Raw genomic sequence first — 20,699 nt, forward strand, 5'->3', positions numbered from 1 at the left:
GCCACTTCCTGGCGGATGCTTCAGCGGAATCTGTGAGGGTAACCGCCAGGGCAGCAGTCCTATCGAACTCCACAAGGCGAGCACTATGGCTGAAATCGTGGCGCGGTGACGTGGCATCTAAAATAAAACTTTGTTCCATTCCCTTCAGGGGAGAATATATGTTTGGCCAGGCCCTTGACGACCTCCTGGATAAGGCGGCTGATAAAAAGAAATCCCTGCCTGAACCCAGACACTACAAGAAGACCCCCTTTCGCCCCCCTCGGGAACAGAATCCCCAGTACAGGGGGAAAGGCAAGTCCTGTCGGTGGAGCTACCCCAAAGGGGGGAAAGATAGGAATATTTTTTTCCCAAAAGGACAGCGACAACAGAACCGGTGACGCCAGAGCAGTGGGGGGACGAATCATGAAATACCTTCCCCAATGGCAAAAGATCTGCTCCAATCAATGGGTCTTGAAGGTTGTTCAAGAAGGGGTAAAGATCGAATTCTCCTCATATCCTCCAAGAAAAGTAAGGATAACTCGTCTAACCTCCCCGAGATTAAGAACTGCACTGATGTCCGGCCTAGAAGACCTACTGTCCTTGGGGGCTATTTCACCGGTCCCAAAAACAGAAAGACACACAGGCCACTATTCACGCCTGTTTATGATAAAGAAACCAAACGGCACTTACAGAATAATAATAAATCTGAAACCCTTAAACCAATACATCATCTACCGAAGATTCAAAATGGAGTCCATCCGATCAGCAGTTCCCTTGATAGGATAAGGATATGTGATGGCAACCATCGACTTACAGGACGCATACTATCACGTCCCTATACATCCAACATACTGGAAATTTCTAAGGTTTGCGGTGGTTCAAGAGGATCAAACGTTGCATTTTCAATTCAATGTATTGCCGTTCGGGATATCCTCAGCACCAAGAATATTCACCAAAATTATGTCAGAGGTAGTGGGTTCAATCAGAAAAGAAAAAATCTGCATCATTCCCTACCTCGACGACTTCTTACTAGTAGGTCCCTCGGTGGAATCACTCCAGGAAGATCTGCAAGAGAACAATCCAAATCCTGACCTCCCTAGGGTGGTTGATAAATCATCAAAAGTCAGACCTGGTCCCTGCCACAGAAAAAACATTTCTGGGTGTTCTACTAGACTCCGCCAGACAAACCACCTTCCTACCGAAAGACAAACAGATACTTTTAAGATCCAAGATATCGAATCTGAAGGCCCTGAACAAAGTGCCCCTAAGGTCTGCCATGTCAACCCTCGGCTCCATGACAGCCTGCATCCAATCCGTAGCCTGGGCTCAGGCTCACACCAGGGTGTTGCAAACCCATATTCTTGCACAGTGGGACGGATCCCCAGACTCCCTAAACAGGAAGATCATGATCCCTCATTATGTGAAGACATCCCTATCATGGTGGTTCAGCCCAAAAAACCTAGGAACAGGGGCTCCATGGTCTCAGTTCCCTCTGATAACAGTCACGGTAGACGCCAGCAAGACGGGATGGGGAGCCGTCGTGGCTCAAACCCCCTTCCATGGGGTCTGGACAGAAGAGACCAGCAGGAGATCCTCCAACTTCCGCGAGTTAAAGGTGTGGCGCCCCTGAGGGTTCGACCGCCACAGGAATGCTGCACTTCTCCAATGGAGTGTGGTGTTCCTCCTCTGAGGTAAGGCCGGTGTGATGGTAGTGACCTAGTCTTTTGCATCCAACACCACATTTCCACCAGAGGGAGCTAGTTTGCACTAGGTGCTGCTCCCCTGGTTACAGGGAGACTGGGGAACACAAAATGGTAGGAACCAGTTAGTGGGTGTGGGTGGAGGAACACTAGTTAGTTACACTTCAAATTTCATATTTAATAGAATGCCATCTTTGATCTGGGTCCTTCGGTTCTTCTGCTGGTCCTTTTGGCTAGTGCTTGTCTTGCCTTTGCAAGTCTGTCGGCTGCCACTGTGCTGTCAAAATACTGTGTGTAATGTGACTTCCCTCCGGGAGCGCAGATCCTGTGTGGGCCTGCACCGGCAAGGGACACAGCCCTCGTACCCTGGCCATGGGACGAGAGGTTTGTTGCAGACAGGGAATGTCTCAACCCGGCCGAGGACCAGGATCAAGAAGGCCTGGGAGCTTTAGAGTGTGGCTCCCTAGAAAATGGGTCCCGGGGAGGATGCAGACGGAGCGGAGCACGCCACCTGTCCTCGCCTACCTGATCTATTCAGAGGGATTCCGGCTGCAAGAGGGGTACCGGCCCCCGACACCCGACCTCGTACTCTACGTCCAGGACGGGAAAACCCGGTTAGGCCCTGAGGATCCCACCGGGCGAAGGATGGAGAGGAATTGCCACCCGACCCCTACACCTGAGAGGAGCTCAGAGGGAGACCCGGCCTATCTACACACGCACAGACGGGAAAGGGTGAAGTCTGTAGTGCGGGAACACTCTGGTGCAGGGTCGCTACCAAACACTGGACTTCCTCGGAGGTAGTCGGACCCCCGTCCCTGGTGGCCGCAGGACTCCGCGAGGAGCAGGGAGTCGCCTTCCCGCTAACACATCTGAGTGAGTAAAGCCTTGGAAGTTCACCCCTATGGCCTCCGGACTGTTCATTACGCGCCATACCACGCGACGCGGTGCCCGTACTCCCGCGCTACTGCTAACCCCCTCTTTCTCCCGTCTTGCCTGCCCTGAGGCCCTGCTCCGCCTGTGGGGAGCAGCGAGAACTTTAGCCGCCATGACACCGGGCCTCAGCGGACTGCTAGCGGCGCTGGTGGCCCTTCACCAGACACCACAGGTGGCGTAGTCGTTAACCAGCCACTCAACCCGGAATAGCCCACACCATTTCTTTCTAATGTGACGGCCCTGAGCACGGGTCGGGCCCGGGCCACGGCTGCATCCCATCTCTCCAACACGGGGCCCGACACAGAGTCCCCCAACACCCAGGGTAAAACACGGGCTTTCTGAGTAGAGGCGTCACAAAGGCAGTGGAGGAGGCACTCAAAATGTCGGCTCCAATCATTACGGGCAAACAAGTAAAAGTCTATTCAGACAACATGACTACCATAGCTCACCTGTCCCATCAAGGGAGTACAAGGTACGAGAATCTAAAAAGTATCTCGGCAAGAATATTCTTCTGGGCAGAAGGACATCTTCGTTCCTTATCAGGTCTGCACATAAAAGGCTCAGACAACAACCAGGCCGATTTTCTGAGCAGAAGGAATATCCGGGGGAATGGGAGCTGGACTCAGACATCTTCCACATGCTGACCAGACAATGGGGTCGTCCGGAGGTGGACCTCTTTGCAAGACGCGAGAACACCAAGGCAGAAAAATACTTCTCTCTAGATCCAGACGACGTTTGCCTGGGGATAGATGCATTCGCTCACCCGTGGCGATTCCATCTGGCTTACGGTTTTCCCCCAATTCCATTGCTAGCCAAGACCTTACAGAAAGTAAGGACCGAGGAGGTCAAGATAATTTTGATAGCCCCACTTTGGCCCAAAAGGAGCTGGTTCTGTGCACTAAACAGTTTAAGCATAGAGGGACCCCTCATTCTGCCAGCAATAAAAAACCTTCTCCATCAGGGTCCAATACTCCATCCAGATCCAGAGAACCTCCATCTAGAGGCATGGCTTCTGAGTTCACAATCCTGAAGGCCAAAGGACTCTCAGACTGAGTAATTCATACCCTAAAAAAAAGTAGGAAACAAATCACAAACTCCATATACAGCAAGATATGGAAGACCTTCCTAACATGGTATAAACCAAATATACCAGATCTTCGGCATCCTGACATGACCCAGATCTTGGATTTTCTACAAGAAGGGCTGGAGAAGGGCCTTAGACCCAGCACCCTCAAGGTTCAGATCGCGGCGCTGAGTATTTATTTCGACCAGAGCCTTGCCGAACATCGATGGGTAAAAAGGTTCATGACAGCAGCTACTCGTCAGTGTCCCAGAATAATTAACCACGTTCCCTCCTGGGATCTTAATATCGTCCTTAAAAGGTCTGACACTACCACCGTTTGAACCTTTGGCCTCAATAGAGCTGGATAAATTAGCCTGGAAAACAACATTTCTAGTAGCGATTACCACTGCCAGGAGAGTGGGAGAAATCCAAGCCTTCTCAGTGAATGACCCATATCTGAGAATCCTGGATGATAGGATTATTCTACAACTGGACCCATCTTTCTTGCCAAAGGTAGTCTCAGACTTTCATAGGTCTCAGGAGATAATTCTTCCTTCCTTCTGTCAAGACCCAAAAAATAAAAGGGAAGAAGAATACCATACTTTGGACGTAAGACGGGTTGTTCTTCACTACCTGCAAAAGACAGAGGCCTGGAGGAAGGATCAGAACCTCTTTATTCAACCATTTGGTCAGAACAGAGGGAAGAAGGTCTCAAAGGTTACCATCGCCACTTGGATCAAGAAAGCAATTGTGGAATCATATCAGATCCAAAATCTCTCACCAACAGAGAAACTGAAAGCACACTCTACTAGAGCCATGTCCGTCTCCTGGGCAGAAAAGGCTAGCGCTTCCCTCGAGCAGATATGTAGAGCAGCTACATGGTCCTCGGTCCATACCTTCACCAAGCATTACAAACTTAATTTAATGTCCATTAAAGACTTGGCCTTTGGGCGAAAAGTGCTTCAGGCCATTGTCCCTCCCTAAACATGAGTCTTTGGTACTCCTCCTTTGGTGCTGTCGTGGGAGGTTATTGGAGAAAATAGAATTAGACTTACCGGTAATTCGGTTTCTAATAACCCACCACGACAGAACTGGTAATTCCCTCCCAGGCTTGGTTAGCCAATCATTTAATTTGAATAAATATAATTTGAAGCATCCATACTTGTGTGGTCCTTTATAAAAACACTGGAGGGAGGATGAGGGAGGGGCTATTTAACCTCTTTGTGTTTCCTGTCCCTATTAGGGTGGAGTGACATCCTCCTCCTTTGGTGCTGTCGTGGTGGGTTATTAGAAACCGAATTACCGGTAAGTCTAATTCTATTTTCTTATTCTGCATGTTTTTATTACTACTATATTTTTATGGCATCATTAATAAACTTTCATCTTTAAGGATTTTATTCACACTTTGAACTAGACCATGGAAATGCCCCCAGTGCCACCACATCCATTCTGTCAGTCTGTTAGTAGTTCCATCACTTTTTCATTCTTTATAAGTGATGGGCTTCTTTCCGCACACCGGGCATTATTAATTAGGCCATCGTCATCATCCATACACCATCATTCACCAGCCATCATCTATTAGCCTAGAACAACACGGAGATTTTAGCAGTCTGCCATTTTATTTTGCCAAAAATTGCAGTTTTACCATAATATCAAAGTAAATGAAGCTGTGACTTGCAAGCTGCCGTGGCCACACTAAAACAAATTGGCAAAATCCTAACGCTGCTGGATTTCCAGAGACTTGTATTTCTTGGCAACAGATAAGGGTTGAAGGGGTTGTCCAGCATCACTCACCACTTCATCGAGAGCAGCGAAGTGGACGAGCTCTTACCAAATCTCATCTACATACTGTGAAAAGACTTTCACGTGGAAATTGTTTGGGGTACAATAAATATTAAAAAATTTTTTAGATCTTTTTGCACCCACAATATTCTTTTAGTGTGTGAGTAGCGGTTTTTACCATTATATACAGTATATATAATAAGTAAATGTTATTTCTATGCATTTTTGGGAACTTTGGACCCTTATTTATAGGTTTCTCTTTGTATATTTTGTGCTTTTTAAATATTGCTGTGTAGCTTTACTTTTTATTCCTAGCATTAGTAGCATCTGGTTGGTGAGGTCAGATTTTGTGGAAGCTAAAAAAAAACATATAAGTAAAAAAGGAATATGTTACATGGTTTAGAATTAGGAGACGTCAAACCTTGGATGTCAGGAATTTATCACCGTTGTCTTTCTGGTCATGGTCAATGAAATTACCTCGAATGCAATGGTGTCACGGGTGTTTGAGGACATCATGACTCTGATACTAATAACAACGATGTGGGACATTCCAGAGATGATGCTGATGATCAGGCAGGCTCGCATCCCCAGGGGCAGCATCGTGTACACAGAGAACGTTATAAACAGGAAGAAGGGCACCTGAAGACGACAAAGTAATGAGATATATAGATTTATACAACAGCAGCATGTTCTGCACTCGCAGAGATCATCACCATTTACATCAATCTCTATTTCAAATGGGGCTCACCATCTTATTTTACTGTACACACACATAAGGACAAATTCATAAAACATTACTGTACTTTTACACAACGTAATCTCATTAATTGATTTGCATATTTATTACTAATTTATATCATCTTCCCCCACAAAAAAACTAAAAACACCTCCAAAATGCTGACCATTAGGTGTCTCTTGTGTAATGTGCTGCCCACTGCCTGCTGTCAAGTGGGATTCGTCACTCAGCAGAGACACAGATGGATTACAGGAGGTGGGGGGAGACTGTCTCTCTACTGCTGATCTCCTATCCAGGCTTAAAGGGCTGTCCACGAATAAGACCATCCCTTCTTAAATACTATAATCCCCATTTTCAAATAATAATGATAAAAAAAAAAAAAAACTTATATTCACCTCCTGCACTGGTGCCATCCAATCGATGTCAATGACAGGTCTCCCAATGCTGGCATGACATTGTTATGCCATGGAAGCACTGCAGTCAAACAGCAACTACTAATGGGCTGCAGCTCCCACACTTCCTTTGGACGTGCAAGTTTTGTACTTCTTATTTCTTAGGCTCGTGTGAGCAAAGCAATACATTAACAGCCGCTGATTGTTATGCCACATGAGCGCTGCAGTCTGTGTTATGTGATTGCTGGAATGGTGCCAGAAGCAAGTTTGTTTGTGTGTGTGTGCATGTATGTATTTATGTTTGCGTGTACGTGCATGCGTATGTATGTGTAATATATATATATTTATTATTTACTTACTTATTTTTAAACTGGGGACTATTGTATTTAAAAAGGGATTGTCCAGGTGGTGGACAAACCCCTCTGAAGGTGGTGGAGCTGGAAAAAAATAAAATAATAATAATAATAAAAAAAGACAAGAAAATTCTAACCCCTAATCAATCCACTAAGAGCTCATTCACATGCTGCATTTTCGCCTCATTTATTTCCTGGGGAGGACACAGCATTTTACAACACTAGCAAAGTGAAACATTTCTGAAGTCTCATGCACGTGCTGCTTATTTTTTCCTTGCAGATTTGAACCAAAGCATTTTTTCATATCTGCAGCATGTCAATGCTTTCATCATTTTTTGCAGTGGTTTTCACCTATTCAAATGAATAGGGAAAAACAACATGTAAAAAAAAAAGCAATACACACACACATGCAAAAGCGTGTCAAAAAAGCATGCGTTTTTTTTCTGAAACACTTGCTTTTTCTACAGAAAAATCTGCTACAAATACTCAACATGTGCACATAGCCTAACAGGAAGCATCCTCTACAACATTGACTTGGATGTCATGAAACCAAATATAACAATGTGTCCATATTGCAGAATACATAGTTGGTTAAGCAAATTACATTAAGCTACAAACAGAAAAAAAGGATGAAGAAAAATATTCCAAAAGCATAAATAAATCATCATGGCTGGAGATTTTTTGAAGGTTCATATCTCCCCATTATTTGAAAATAGACAAAACAATGCAGTGGATCTACATGTAGGCAACCTATACTTGGATGAAAAAAATCCAAAAACCACTTGCAATAATATAAAACAGATTTTTATTCAAAAGATTTTTTTAAAAACACAAATAGCAATTCTACAAATAGATGAAAAAGGGGATTCTAGAAGTTGTGGAAAACGTGGTCTAAGATGTGATCCTGTAGTAGTCTATTTATAGTATGCAGGATCACAAAAAAGGGGAAAGAAAAATGCCATAAGGATAAATGATACCCATTTCTCACACTTATTGAGGGATGGGAAAAAAAAATTCTTTAGCAGAAAAGGGAAACATCACACCAAAGTAATACCCCATGTACATAAGGGGGAGAAATCATTAAAGATCATTATCGATCAGGACTTACCCATTTATAATCCTGCTATGCCCAGACCACCACCACAGCATACACCCCGACGCGCGTTTCGCACTCTGATAGGCTTTCTCAAGGGAAGTGTGTGTACAGTCAGAAGTCATCCTCTTTATACCCATCCTAATCATCCATACGCCAATGAATGCAGCGCATGTTCGCACCGCGCCAGTGCCCCGGAAGTGCAGGGATTCAGTGCGCATGCGTCTGCCGGCGCCATACTTTTGAAGTCCCATCCCTATTGTCTGGTTGTCAGGGAGCTATCCAGGTGTGCACAGTCCACACACTTGGTCACCCAGAAACGCTCTTGCCGGAACGGAGTGCCGAATCCCTGCACTTCCGGGGCACTGGCGCGGTGCGAACATGCGCTGCATTCATTGGCGTATGGATGATTAGGATGGGTATAAAGAGGATGACTTCTGACTGTACACACACTCCCCTTGAGAAAGTCCATCAAATTGTGAAACGCGCGTCGGGGTGTTACCTGTGGCGATGGTCTGGGCATAGCAGGATTATAAATAGGTAAGTCCGGATCGATAATGACCTTTAATGATTTCTCCCCCTTATGTACATGGGGTATTACTTTGGTGTGAAGTTTTTCTTTTCTGCTAAAGAAAAATAATTTCCCATCCCTCAATAAGTGTGAGAAATGGGTATCATTTATCCTTATGGCATTTTTCTTTCCCCTTTTTTGTGATCCTGCATACTATAAATAGACTACTACAGGATCACATCTTAGACCACGTTTTCCACAACTTCTAGAATCCCCTTTTTCACCTATTTGTAGAATTGCTATTTGTGTTTTTAAAAAAATCTTTTGAATAAAAATCTGTTTTATATTATTGCAAGTGGTTTTTGGATTTTTTTCATCCAAACAGAAAAAAAGGGTCATTTTTACCTATTTCTCCTAAAACTTAAAAAAATACAAGGTTGGTTACCTCTTTTGTACTAAAGTGCTGAATTAAAGATAAAAATATATGTCGCCAAACTATAAATAATCACTTATGTTTCATTCCACGATATGCCATTTTGCAATTGCAGAAAATTTTATTTTGCAAGGAAAACCTGATGGACACCAAAAGCCCTCATAGTGGAGCGTTTTGTGCTCCCAAGCAGCTTAAATCCAGACACAAGATGGGAAAATAATTCTTTAGATTTGGTGATATATATAATATGGCATTGTATTGTTGCTTTGCATGTTGCACGGATTGCAGATTATATGTGGGCATAATCACAAGAGATTTATTCCTGGCATGCTCAATGCCAACCACAACACATTGCACATATGCATTTCTATTTCTGCTCTGAAGGTAGGTGAATGTGACCAGTTCCAATGTCCCTGCGCCTCTATACTCAAAAGCCCCTTTATAAATAAAGCAGCAGTGTGCATGTGCGACATCTGCTCCATTCACATCTATGGGACTGACTGAGGCAGGCAAGTAGTACTGTACAGCTTTTAGTCAGGTTTGTTAATTCCATGAATAGAGTGGTGGTCGCACATGAGTCATCTATAACTTGGACTTGAGGGCCTCCACTCTCGTGATGAATGGGAATCCATGGGGTCAGACCCTATGTGATCATTCATTTCTCACCTCTTTGCCAAGAAATGTTATTAATGAGAAAACCCCTTAAGGCTTTTCTTTTTTTTAAATGCATATATTTGGTGATAAAAATCATATTTGCTATTGGGATTCATTAAAAATGTTCGGCCGATTGGGTCTCTACACACTCAGCTTTGATATGGTCTGTGGTCATAAATCAGGTGAGAGGAGCTCAGAAAAAAAGACAGATAAAAGAGAGTCTTAAACTCCCTGACAGACCGTCAAGCTGATTGATTCTCAGTTAACTCATTCTGCAGCCAGCAATAGACAGAATAACACAGATGCTATAGATGGCAAAGGGTGCAACATCTTTAATGAAAAGTGATTACAGAAATAAGTTTGAGCATAAATACATGTATTTAAGCGACAGAAAAAAAATGTCCCTAAAGATGGATGACTAGGTGTTGGTCGTTTTCCAATAAGCGATTTGCTCTATAAATGAGACTTCTAATCATATTGTTAAAGACTTTGTGGATTTGGAATACGTCCATTTTATTCCAATGTGAACAAGTGCCCTCTGATTATTCCCCAAGTTCCCCAGGACAAGGAATGATGCCAGCAGCTTGTTACTCTGATACCTATTAAATATTTATTGAGTCTGTGGGGAACAAGACTTTTTGGCAAGAAATACAATCCAGTGCGGAGTCTGTCTGAAATTGAACAAAGGCCTGAGCTGGTCAGCCAAAAATCCATTTAGAAAGAAACCGTCCTGTTCCCCTGATCAAAATGTGGCCGATTTATTTCCCCTTTACTATAAATCAGTTATTTGTAAAGCATCTACGCTGCACATACGTGAGGCCAATGGTACATTTGGATTTTTTTGTAGACTGGGTGTTGGAATTGGTCCAGGCTGACATGGGAGTCACACCAGTAAGCAGAAGTTTGGGTATTTTTAAGCTTGTTCCCACTTCTGCAACGGATTTGCACAGAAGGGAAGCGAGGCCGTACACTATCAGACACTGCGACATCCGCTTTCTAAACCACAAATGTAAGATTGCTGGATCACGATGAAGTGAAGCTGCACAATCTATGGCAACAAGTTATAGACCCTCCATGGTTATACACCACATACACATCGCGAAGGCCAGTGTTCAAAGTTAGCCTCATCTTCTTTTTCCAAGTCACATCTCTTCCAACATCTCCTCCATGGGAAACCCGTCTTGATGCGCTATATTCCTGGAGGTCTTAGAAGTATTTGGTGGCACCCAGAGGCATACATAGAAATCATGGGGCCCCATAGTAGAAGTTCTAATCATGCTCCCTTCAAAAATTAATATTCGGCGGGGTCACAGAAGAGTATATCTCACAACTTTGAAGCCCTTGCAAGTAATGTTCCTCCTATTGAAGCCCCTAGATTCCCATTTCATTGCCCCCATAAGGCATGATGTCAACAAAAGTTCCCCCCAAACACAGTATGATACCCCCATGGTGAATTCCTCCACATATACAGTATGATGACCCTACTCTACCTCTCCCACTCCCACCCCCAGCAAGCACAGTATGTTGCCCCAACTATGACATCAACACTGCCCTCCACACATTAGGATAGCCCCTACACAGCCTTCCACACAGTATGATGGCCCCTACTAGCCTTAACAACATAATGGCCTCCAAACAGCACTGCACTCCGCACAGTATGGTGGCCCCCAATATCCCTCCAAACAGTATAATGGCCCCCAAACAGCTCTCCACACAGTATGATGGCCCCCACAAGCCCTCAAAACAGCATAATGGCCCCGAACAGTATGGTGGACTCCACACAAACCTCCACACTGTATAACAGCTTGCATACAGCATAATAGCCCCCACATAACCCTTCAAACAGTATAATAGCCCCCCATATAGCCCTCCAAACAGTGAGAGCTAGCAAATATGGTTATAAAGCACAAGAAGCTAAACCGTTCGATAGGATTTTGCCAAAGTGGGTCTTGTTATAAGACATCTGAGAGAAACCGACCGATTTTTTTCTAATGTGTCATCCTAGTTGTATCCTTTTTTCCCCCTCACTGAAGCAGGCAGACTGTCTGACGTATCCATGGACTCTTTACAATTTATCAGTTAAAAAAGGATGAAACTAGGAAGGAAAAACAAGTACAAGGTCTGCCTTCCTAATTTCATCCCTATCTCATGGATCCCCATTGACTTCAATGATTGAGTTTGATCCGCAAAACTCATGTGAACAGGACATGCTCTGAGTTTCATGGACCGGAGACACGGATCAGCTTTTAAAACTGATGTGTATATGCAGGGACGCCATCAGAGCATTACTGCCCTTACTGCTGTATGGGGCCCAATGAACAGAAGTAAAAAGGCGGGGCCCGGACCCAGTGCGAGCCCCCACCTCTTGTGCTACTGCTCACCAGGGACCCGGGGTATCTTGTGCCGGGGACCACCGGTGGCGTACATCTCCTCCACGCAGGGAGCCTTGGAGCTCACAAAGCAAGAAAGTCCCTCAGCCTGTTCTGTGATGCACTGGTGAAGGCGTGTACACAATGACGTCATCGCATACGCGCCTGCATCGAACGCCAGGATGCCAGTCCAGAAGTGGAGCTGCAGGGGATCGTATGAGAGGTAAGTATGAAAACTTTTTCTTTTAATTTGAATTAAATGGTCTTGGGGAACAGCAAATATTGAATTGGGAGTGGGGGGGTGGGGAGAGAGCAAAAGACGAATTGGGAGTGGTGGGAGTGCAAAAGACGAATTGGGAGTGGTGGGGAGAGCAAATGACAAATAGGGAGTGGTGGGAGAGCAGATGATGAATTGGGAGTAGGGGGGAGAACAAATGATGAACTGGAAGTGGGGGGGAGAGCAAATGATGATTTGATAGTGGGGGGGGCAAATGATGAATTGAGAGTGGGGGGGAGAGCAAATGATTAATTGGGAGTGGGGGGGGGCAAATGATGAATTGGGAGTGGGGGGGGGGACAAATGACGAATTGGGAGTTGGGGGAGCAAATGACGAATTGGCAGTGGGAAAGGGAGAGCAAATAATGAATTGTGGGTGGGAGAAGAGGATGGGGGACTGCAAACGATGAATGGGCATGGGGAGAGCAAATGATTAATTGAGGGTAGGGGACAGCAAATGATGAATTGAGGGTGGGGCTGAGGAGAACAAATGATGAAGTGAGGGTGGGGGACAACAAATGATGAATTGGGGGTGGGGGAGAGTAAATGATGAATAGAGAATGAGGGTGGGAGAGAGAACATTACAATGAATTGGGGAGGGGGAGGGGCATGTAAATACAGGGTGGTCCAAAAGTAGGTGGCCAGAAAATAATAACATTTATTTTGATTTATATATAAAATTATATTTACTAACACAAGCATAACATTGACAATTAAATTTTATTCTGAACAATAATACAAAAGCCCTTAAATGTTATCAACGCAGGTGCTCAAACTGTTTTCCATTACAATTTGCACAGCTTTGAAGTCTGTCTCTTACGCTTCGACAAACTTTTTTGCACAAGTCTCTTTGAGTATTAATTTCTTGAAATGCATCTCTTATGTAATTTTTGAAATCACTGACACTTTTTGGTTTTTGACTATAAACTTTGTCCTTGAGTACTCCCCAAAAGAAAAAATCCATTGGGGTCAAGTCTGGTGAACGGGCCGGCCAATCAAGTTGGCCTCTTCGGCCAATCCATTTATTAGGAAATGTTTCATCAAGATACTCACGGACTACTCTTGAATAATGTGGAGGGGCCCCATCTTGTTGGAAATAAAGGTCATTTGAATTAGGCTGTTGCTGTAACTGGGGAACAACTTGATTCATTAGAATTTCAAGATACTTATCTCCTGTGACTGTTCCATCAAAAAATATTGGTCCTAAAACACCAAAACTTGAAATACCACCCCAAATATTGACACCAGGCTCATTTAGCTGTTGCTCTAATGTTAAATGCATGTTCTCATTATACCAGTAAATACAATAATGTCTGTTAATATGGCCGGATAATTTGAAAGAAGCGTCACCACTCCACATAATGTTATCTAAAATTACTGGATTTTCTTCAATTTCGTTAAGCATAATCTCACTAAATTGCAGCCGCCTGTCTGGATCATCCTCCAATAAACCATGAATTAGACGTGGACGATAAGCTTTCCACCCAATACATTTCAGGATTCGCATGATAGAAGCTCGTGAAATTCCTAATTCCAAAGAGGCTCTTCTGGTGGACTTTTTTGGACTCAGAACAAATGTTTCAGCAACAAGTTGTTTATTATCTTCTGTACAGACTGTTTTGGGTCGACCAGTTTTTGGAGCATTAAGGATTGAGCCAGTGGCATTGAAGTTGTCATGAATGCGGTAAATGGTTTGTCTCTTTGGGGCTTGAGTACCAAATGTTTCAACCAAACGGTTTCAGCATTTTGAGATTTCCAATACTCTGTTAAAATCCATTTTCTTATGATCTGTATTTAAATTATTTGCCATTATGTGTTATCTGAATTATCTGAAAAGAAAATAGATTTGGGGGAGATCTATCTGTGAAAACTAGATCTGTGAAACTGGCTCAGTTGCCCTTAGCAACCAATCACATTCCACCTTTCATTTTCCAAAGAGTCTGTGAGGAATGAAAAGTGGAATCTGATTGGTTGCTAAGGGCAACTGAGCCCGTTTCTCTTTACACCATGTTTGATAAATCTCCCCCTTCATAACCTTATTACACTTTCTGTCCACCTACTTTTGGACCACCCTGTATAATGAATCGGGGGACCGGAAGGTACAGAGTAGGGGGTGGGCGTTGAGGTTGATGGAGTGTGAATGGTAATGAATTGGGTGAAAGAGAACAGGTGCTAATTAATTGATATATTTATTGGGTGGGGAAAGTGGCTATTTATCGGTAGTGGGGGCACAGTGGAGGATTACAATTTATATTTGGAATGGTGGGTTGCATAACTAATTATTAGTGTTGAGCGAGTATGTTCTGCTAACCCTTTCGCCGAGTACACTCGGGCCGAGCACCGAGTATTTATAGCGGCTCGGTGATATACTTGAATCACTCCACTCCCGTGTGCATGATTTGCGACTGTTTGACAGTTTTATTACATGGGAGGAATGTCTATTTCTTACACATTCCTCACATGTAATAAAGCTGTCAAACAGTTGCAAATCATGCACAAGGGAGCGATTCGACCATATCACCGAGCAGCTATAAATACTCGGAGCTTGGCCCAAGCGTACTCGGACAGAACATACTCGCTCAACACTACTAATTATATATTAATGGTGGATACACGTCTGTATTCAGCTGCATATAGACGTTGGGGAATGTGCTCTGGAAGCGGTGCTCTACATAACTGTGTTATTTAATGCAGAGACGAGTCCTGGCTGGAAGAAGTGATGGCGGTCTGCGCTGGATCAAGGAGAAAAAAGAAGATGAAGGACTTCAACTAGAGACGTCACCGGTGAGTCAGTGTGTTACCTGTACAGTGACTCTATACACAGTATACTATATACAGAGCTCCTGTGTATAATGTCACTAGTGATCACTGTATTGCCTGTACACTATAGTTGAAACCAGAAGTTTAAATACACTATATAAAAAGACACATATGCATGTTTTTCTCAATATCTGACATGAAATCAGAATAAACCTTTCCCGTTTTAGGTCAATTAGGATTACCATAATTTTTAATATTTGCCAAATGCCTGAATAATGAGAGAGAATGTTTTAAGGCTTTTTTATTACTTACTGCAAAGTCAAAAATTTACATATATTTCTTTAGTATTTGGTACCATTGCCCTTAAACTGAATGACTTGGGTCAAATATTTGAGATATTCTTCCACAAGCTTCTCACAATAGTTGGTCGGAATTTGGGCCCATTTCTCCTGACAAAACTGGTATAACTGATCCAGGTTTGTAGGTCACCTTGCTCGCACCTGCCTTTTCAGCTTTGCCCATAAATTTTCAATAGGATTGAGATCAGGGCTTTGTGATGGCCCCTCCAAAACATTGACTTTGTTATCCTTAAGTCACTTTGTTACTATTTTGGTAGAATGCTTCAGGTCATTGTCCATTAGGAAGACCCATTTCCGCCCAAGCTTTAACTTCTTGGCTGATGTCTTGAGATGTTGCTTTAGTATTGCCACATAATCTACTTTTCTCATGATGCCATCTATTTTGTGAAGTGCACCAGTCCATCCTGCAGCAAAACAACCCCACAACATGATGTTGCCACCCCCGTGTTTCACAGTTGGGATGGTGTTCTTAGACTTCCAAGCTTCTCCCTTTTTCCTCTAAATGTAACAATGGTCATTATGCCCAAAAGGTTCAATTTTAGTTTCATCAGACCACAGGACATGTCGTCAAAAAATTAAGTTCTTTGTTCCTGTGTGCATTTGCAAACATTAATCTGGCTTTTTTATGTTTCTTTTGGAGTAATGGCAGAGTGGCCTTTCAGCCCATGTTGATAAAGTACTCGTTTCACTGTGGTTATTGACACAATTTTACCAGCTTCCGCCATCATCTTCACAAGGTCTTTTGCTTTTGTCCTTGGGTTGATATGCACATGTTGGACCAAAGCATGTTCATCTCTGGGACACAGAACCCATCTCCTTCCTGAATGGTATGATAGCTGGACATTCCCATCTTGCTTGTACTTGCATATAATTGATTGTACATATGAATGAGGCACCTTCAGGTATCTTGAAATTGTACCCAAGGATGAGCCAGACTTGTGCAAGTCTACAATTCTCTTCCTGATATCTTGGTTGATTTCTTTAGACTTTCCCATGATGCTACACAAAGAAGCAGTGTGTTTCAGGTGTGCATTAAAATACATCCACAGGTATGTCTCTAATTCAGATGTTGCCAAAAAAACTCAGAAGCTACCAAACACATGACATCTTCATATGGGCAGTCCAGAATTGTTTAAAAGCACAATAATCTTAGTGTATGTAAACTTTTGACTTTGCAGTACATAATAAAAATGCCTTAAAACATTCTCTCTCTCTCATTATTCTGGCATTTGGCAAATATTAAAAATTATGGCAATCCTAACTGACCTAAAACGGGTAAGGTTTATTCTGCTTTCATGTCAGATATTGAGAAAAACATGTCTTTTTATATAGTGTATGTAAACTTCTGGTTTCAACTATATATACAGAGCTCCTGTATATAATGTCACCGGTGATCCCTCTACTACCTATTCACTATATACAGAGCTCCTGTGTATAATGTCACTGGTGATCACTGTATTACATGTACACTGACTCTTCATACAGAGCTTCTGTGCATAATGTCACTGGTGATCATTGTATTACCTGTTCACTTACACTGTACATTATGTACAAAGCTCTTGTGTATAATGGCACTTATGATATTAGTATTGTGGGGTTTTTTTTGTTTGTTTTTTTATTAATGATCAGTATTGTAGTATTCCGTAACTATGCGGTGGTAATATGTGGTGCGGCCATGGTGTGGCGGTATTTATTCCTTTTATGTGGTATTACTAGGTCAGTATGTGATGGTAATATGAGGTTTGGTTATGGTGTGGCGGTATTTGCCCTTGTATGTGGTATTATTCGGTCACTATGTGGTGGCAATATGTGGTTTGATCATGGTGTGATGGTATTTGTCCCTTGCATGTGATATTACTGGTCATCTTAAAAAATGTATGTGACACATTCCCTTAAAGAAAAATAAGTAAAAATATACCTAAAAAGAGTATTGGGTATATTAAGAAATGTTAAATAGGATTGAGTAGAGTAGGGACCGGCCAGAAGAGTTTCCTTGCAGTGGTGGCGGCTTAAAAAAAAATTTCGACCAAAACAAAAGCTGCTGGCTATGTATGTGATCTGGTGTTCAATGGGAACTGTTAATGTGTGATTGGTGAGAACATGGTGCAGAAGTGGAGTTTTTCCAAGAGTGGGCGGTGGGACTGTGGAAGGTTCGAGGGGTGGAGCGGAACTGCGGTGGAGCCTGGGGCGGAATGTCAAGGAGGCCCGAAAATTTTGCCAGTATGGGGCCCTGAAATTCCAGGTGGCAGCCCTGTGTATATGGATCAATGAAACTCTTTGGGTCCATGAGAAAAAAAAACAAAAGAACAAACAGAAAGCACTAGGATTTGTCACACAGATGTGTGAATACCGCCTAACCCCAGTGCAGACATTCTTCCACGTGTAATAAATGTAATAACCAGCTACTTGGAACAATTGGTAATAAACAGTAGTTCCTTGCCATGATTCTTTGTCTGCATTTTCCGCTTACTCTGACAAAGCCTTCAATGAATATGTGTATCAGTAATATATTACCCAAGAACATATAGGATCAGGCATGTTTCAATCTGTCCTCTTAAATAAACATGCACCCTCTGAAGAGCCAGACATGTTCCTTTCTGGAAAAGACATTTACACTGCAAGATCATGAAAGACACAAGTTCTTGCAGTGTAAACAGGCTGGCGATCACCCGGTGAACGAGTAACAGGCTTGTGTGTTCAGTAAAATAATTTTTTTTAGCTTGCTTAAAAATCATCCTTCTCAGCAGCACATCATCCTGTATAAACACTAATGTGCTGCTGAGAACTATTGCAGCCTATGCACACTGAACGATTTACACTGTGTTCCAAATTATTATGCAAATAATATTTTCTCAGATTTTCCCAAATTACCTATATGAATTGCAGTCCTTGTAATTTTCCAGTCAAATAACTATTAGAGTACAATTGAAAGGTTTTTGCACAAACTGCCTATGATAACAGTATATTTTTAAAAAAATAAAAAACTCAAACTGCACTCAAAATGCATGTTCCAAATTATTATGCACAGCAGAGTTTTCAACCTTTTCATTTTAATAAAGAACAAAAAAATGGTCATTTTTGAAATTATAAGCATTAGCAGGTTATTAGAAACTGAAATCAAACAGTTTTCAACTCAAAACTTTATTCTAGGTGATGTTACATTTGCACATAGGACCCCTTGTTCAAAAGGAGCTTCTGAACTCTCTCATTCATTGAATTTGTCAGGTTTTGGATGGTTTCTGCTTCAATTGTTTTGCATGAGGACAGAATACCCTCCCAGAGCTGTTGCTTAGATGTGAACTGCCTCCCGCCATCATAGACACTCCTTTTGATGATGCTCCAGAGGTTCTCAATGGGGTTGAGGTCAGGGGAGCATGGGTGCCACACCATAAGTTTGTCCCCTTTTATGCCCACAGCAGACAGAGATGCAGATGTGTTATGTGCAGCATGAGACGGGGCATTATCATGCATGAAATGATCTCGATGGTCCAGATGCATGGAGTGGAGGATGGCTGGTTGATGGACACCCCATGCAAACACGGCTACGGCGCTAACAAGGAGGAGGTGGAGTAATGTTTTGGGCTGGAATTATGGGGAGAGAGATTTTCGGCCCTTTCAGGATCCCTGAAGGGGTAAAGATGAACTCCATAATATATGTTGAGTTTCTCAAACAGCACTTCCTTCCATGGTTCAAGAAGAAGAACCGTGCATTAAGCAGCAAGATCATTTTCATGCATGATAATGCCCCGTCTCATGCTGCACATAACACATCTGCATCTCTGGCTGCTATGGGCATAAAAGGGGACAAACTTATGGTGTGGCACCCATGCTCCCCTGACCTCAACCCCATTGAGAACCTCTGGAGCATCATCAACAGGAGTGTGTATGATGGCGGGAGGCAGTTCACATCTAAGCAACAGCTCTGGGAGGGTATTCTGTCCTCATGCAAAACAATTGAAGCAGAAACCATCCAAAACCTGACAAATTCAATGGACGAGAGAGTTCAGAAGCTCCTTTTGAACAAGCGGTCCTATGTGCAAACGTAACATCACCTAGAATTTAGTTTTGAGTTGAAAACTGTTTGATTTCAGTTTCTAATAACCGGCTAATGCTTATAATTTCAAAAATGACCATTTTTTTGTTCTTTATTAAATTGAAAAGGTTGAAAACTCTGCTGTGCATAATAATTTGGAACATGCATTTTGAGTGCAGTTTGAGTTTTTTATTTTTTTTTTAAATATACTGTTATCATAGGCAGTTTGTACAAAAACCTTTCAATTGTATTCTAATAGTTATTTGACTGGAAAATTACAATGACTGCAATTCATATAGGTAATTTGGGAAAATCTGAGAAAATATTATTTGCATAATAATTTGGAACACAGTGTATTACAGATTGTTCCGTGAACACGAGAAACGCAGTCTGCCTGTGCAAAGACGTTTCTGATGGGGGATTGTTATTTGCCGCACATGGACTAAGGTAAGCGGACCCTTAGTTACCAGCCAAACAAGCATTCAGCCAATATCTATCTAATGTATATAAGAGCTTTAATCAGCCTGTGAAAACTTCTTTAAACTAGGCACTAGGGCCTAAAGAAAGCTGCAAAAACTGCTGCAGATCTTTGTGGAAATGCTGCAGGTTTCACACTCAGCAAATTTACATACTATGCATTTATAATTGGCAGCACAGGTGAGATTCTGCAGCACATTTTCTCTGCAACACAAGTATGAGATATTATAAAGTCTCATCCACAATGCTGGTACTGTGACACTGGATTTTCTGTGCAGATTCCTGTGTGAATATACTCTTAAAGGGGTTTTCCCACGAATGAAAGTTGATTTTTTTTCTTAGAATAATAATAACTTCCATGATTGGATGTGTTTACATAAAATGTTCCTGTGCGGAGATAATCTTATAAATGTGCCCCTGCTGTGCGCTGTGTAATGGCTGTGACCGTACAGGAACATGGTCTGATCATACCACAGCTCCTGGGCAAGGGAGGAAGCTAAAGACTTTAAAGACATTACAGCATGGGATCACAACTGATTATTTTTGTGAGGTAAAATATTTCCCTGCCTGTTTTTAAACAATGTTTTACATCAAAGAAATAATCAGCTGTGATCCCATGCTGTAATGTCTGTATACTCTTTTGCTTCCTCCCCTACCCAGGAGCTGTGGTATGATCAGACCATTACACAGGGGCACATTTATAAGATTATCTCAGCACAGGAACATTTTATTTAAATACATTCAATTGTGTAACCTATTATTATTCAAAGATGTATGGATTAAAATGAATTTTTGT

General features: G+C 42.6%; 1 protein-coding gene across 6 annotated transcripts in view; it reads right to left on the reverse strand.

Moving 5' to 3' along the window:
- ADCY7 (adenylate cyclase 7) overlaps nt 1-20,699 on the reverse strand; it is a 228,466-nt gene that overhangs the window by 97,272 nt on the left and 110,495 nt on the right. For all 6 annotated transcript variants that reach the window (XM_073659363.1, XM_073659367.1, XM_073659366.1 and 3 more), the window contains exon 4: nt 5,935-6,096. In XM_073659363.1, the coding sequence (XP_073515464.1) occupies nt 5,935-6,096 (162 nt within the window). The remainder of the gene's footprint in view (nt 1-5,934; nt 6,097-20,699) is intronic.

Source organism: Phyllobates terribilis, unplaced genomic scaffold, assembly GCF_046119375.1.
Source record: "Phyllobates terribilis strain yellow unplaced genomic scaffold, ASM4611937v1 Scaffold_13__5_contigs__length_258822181, whole genome shotgun sequence".
Taxonomy (NCBI): domain Eukaryota; kingdom Metazoa; phylum Chordata; class Amphibia; order Anura; family Dendrobatidae; genus Phyllobates; species Phyllobates terribilis.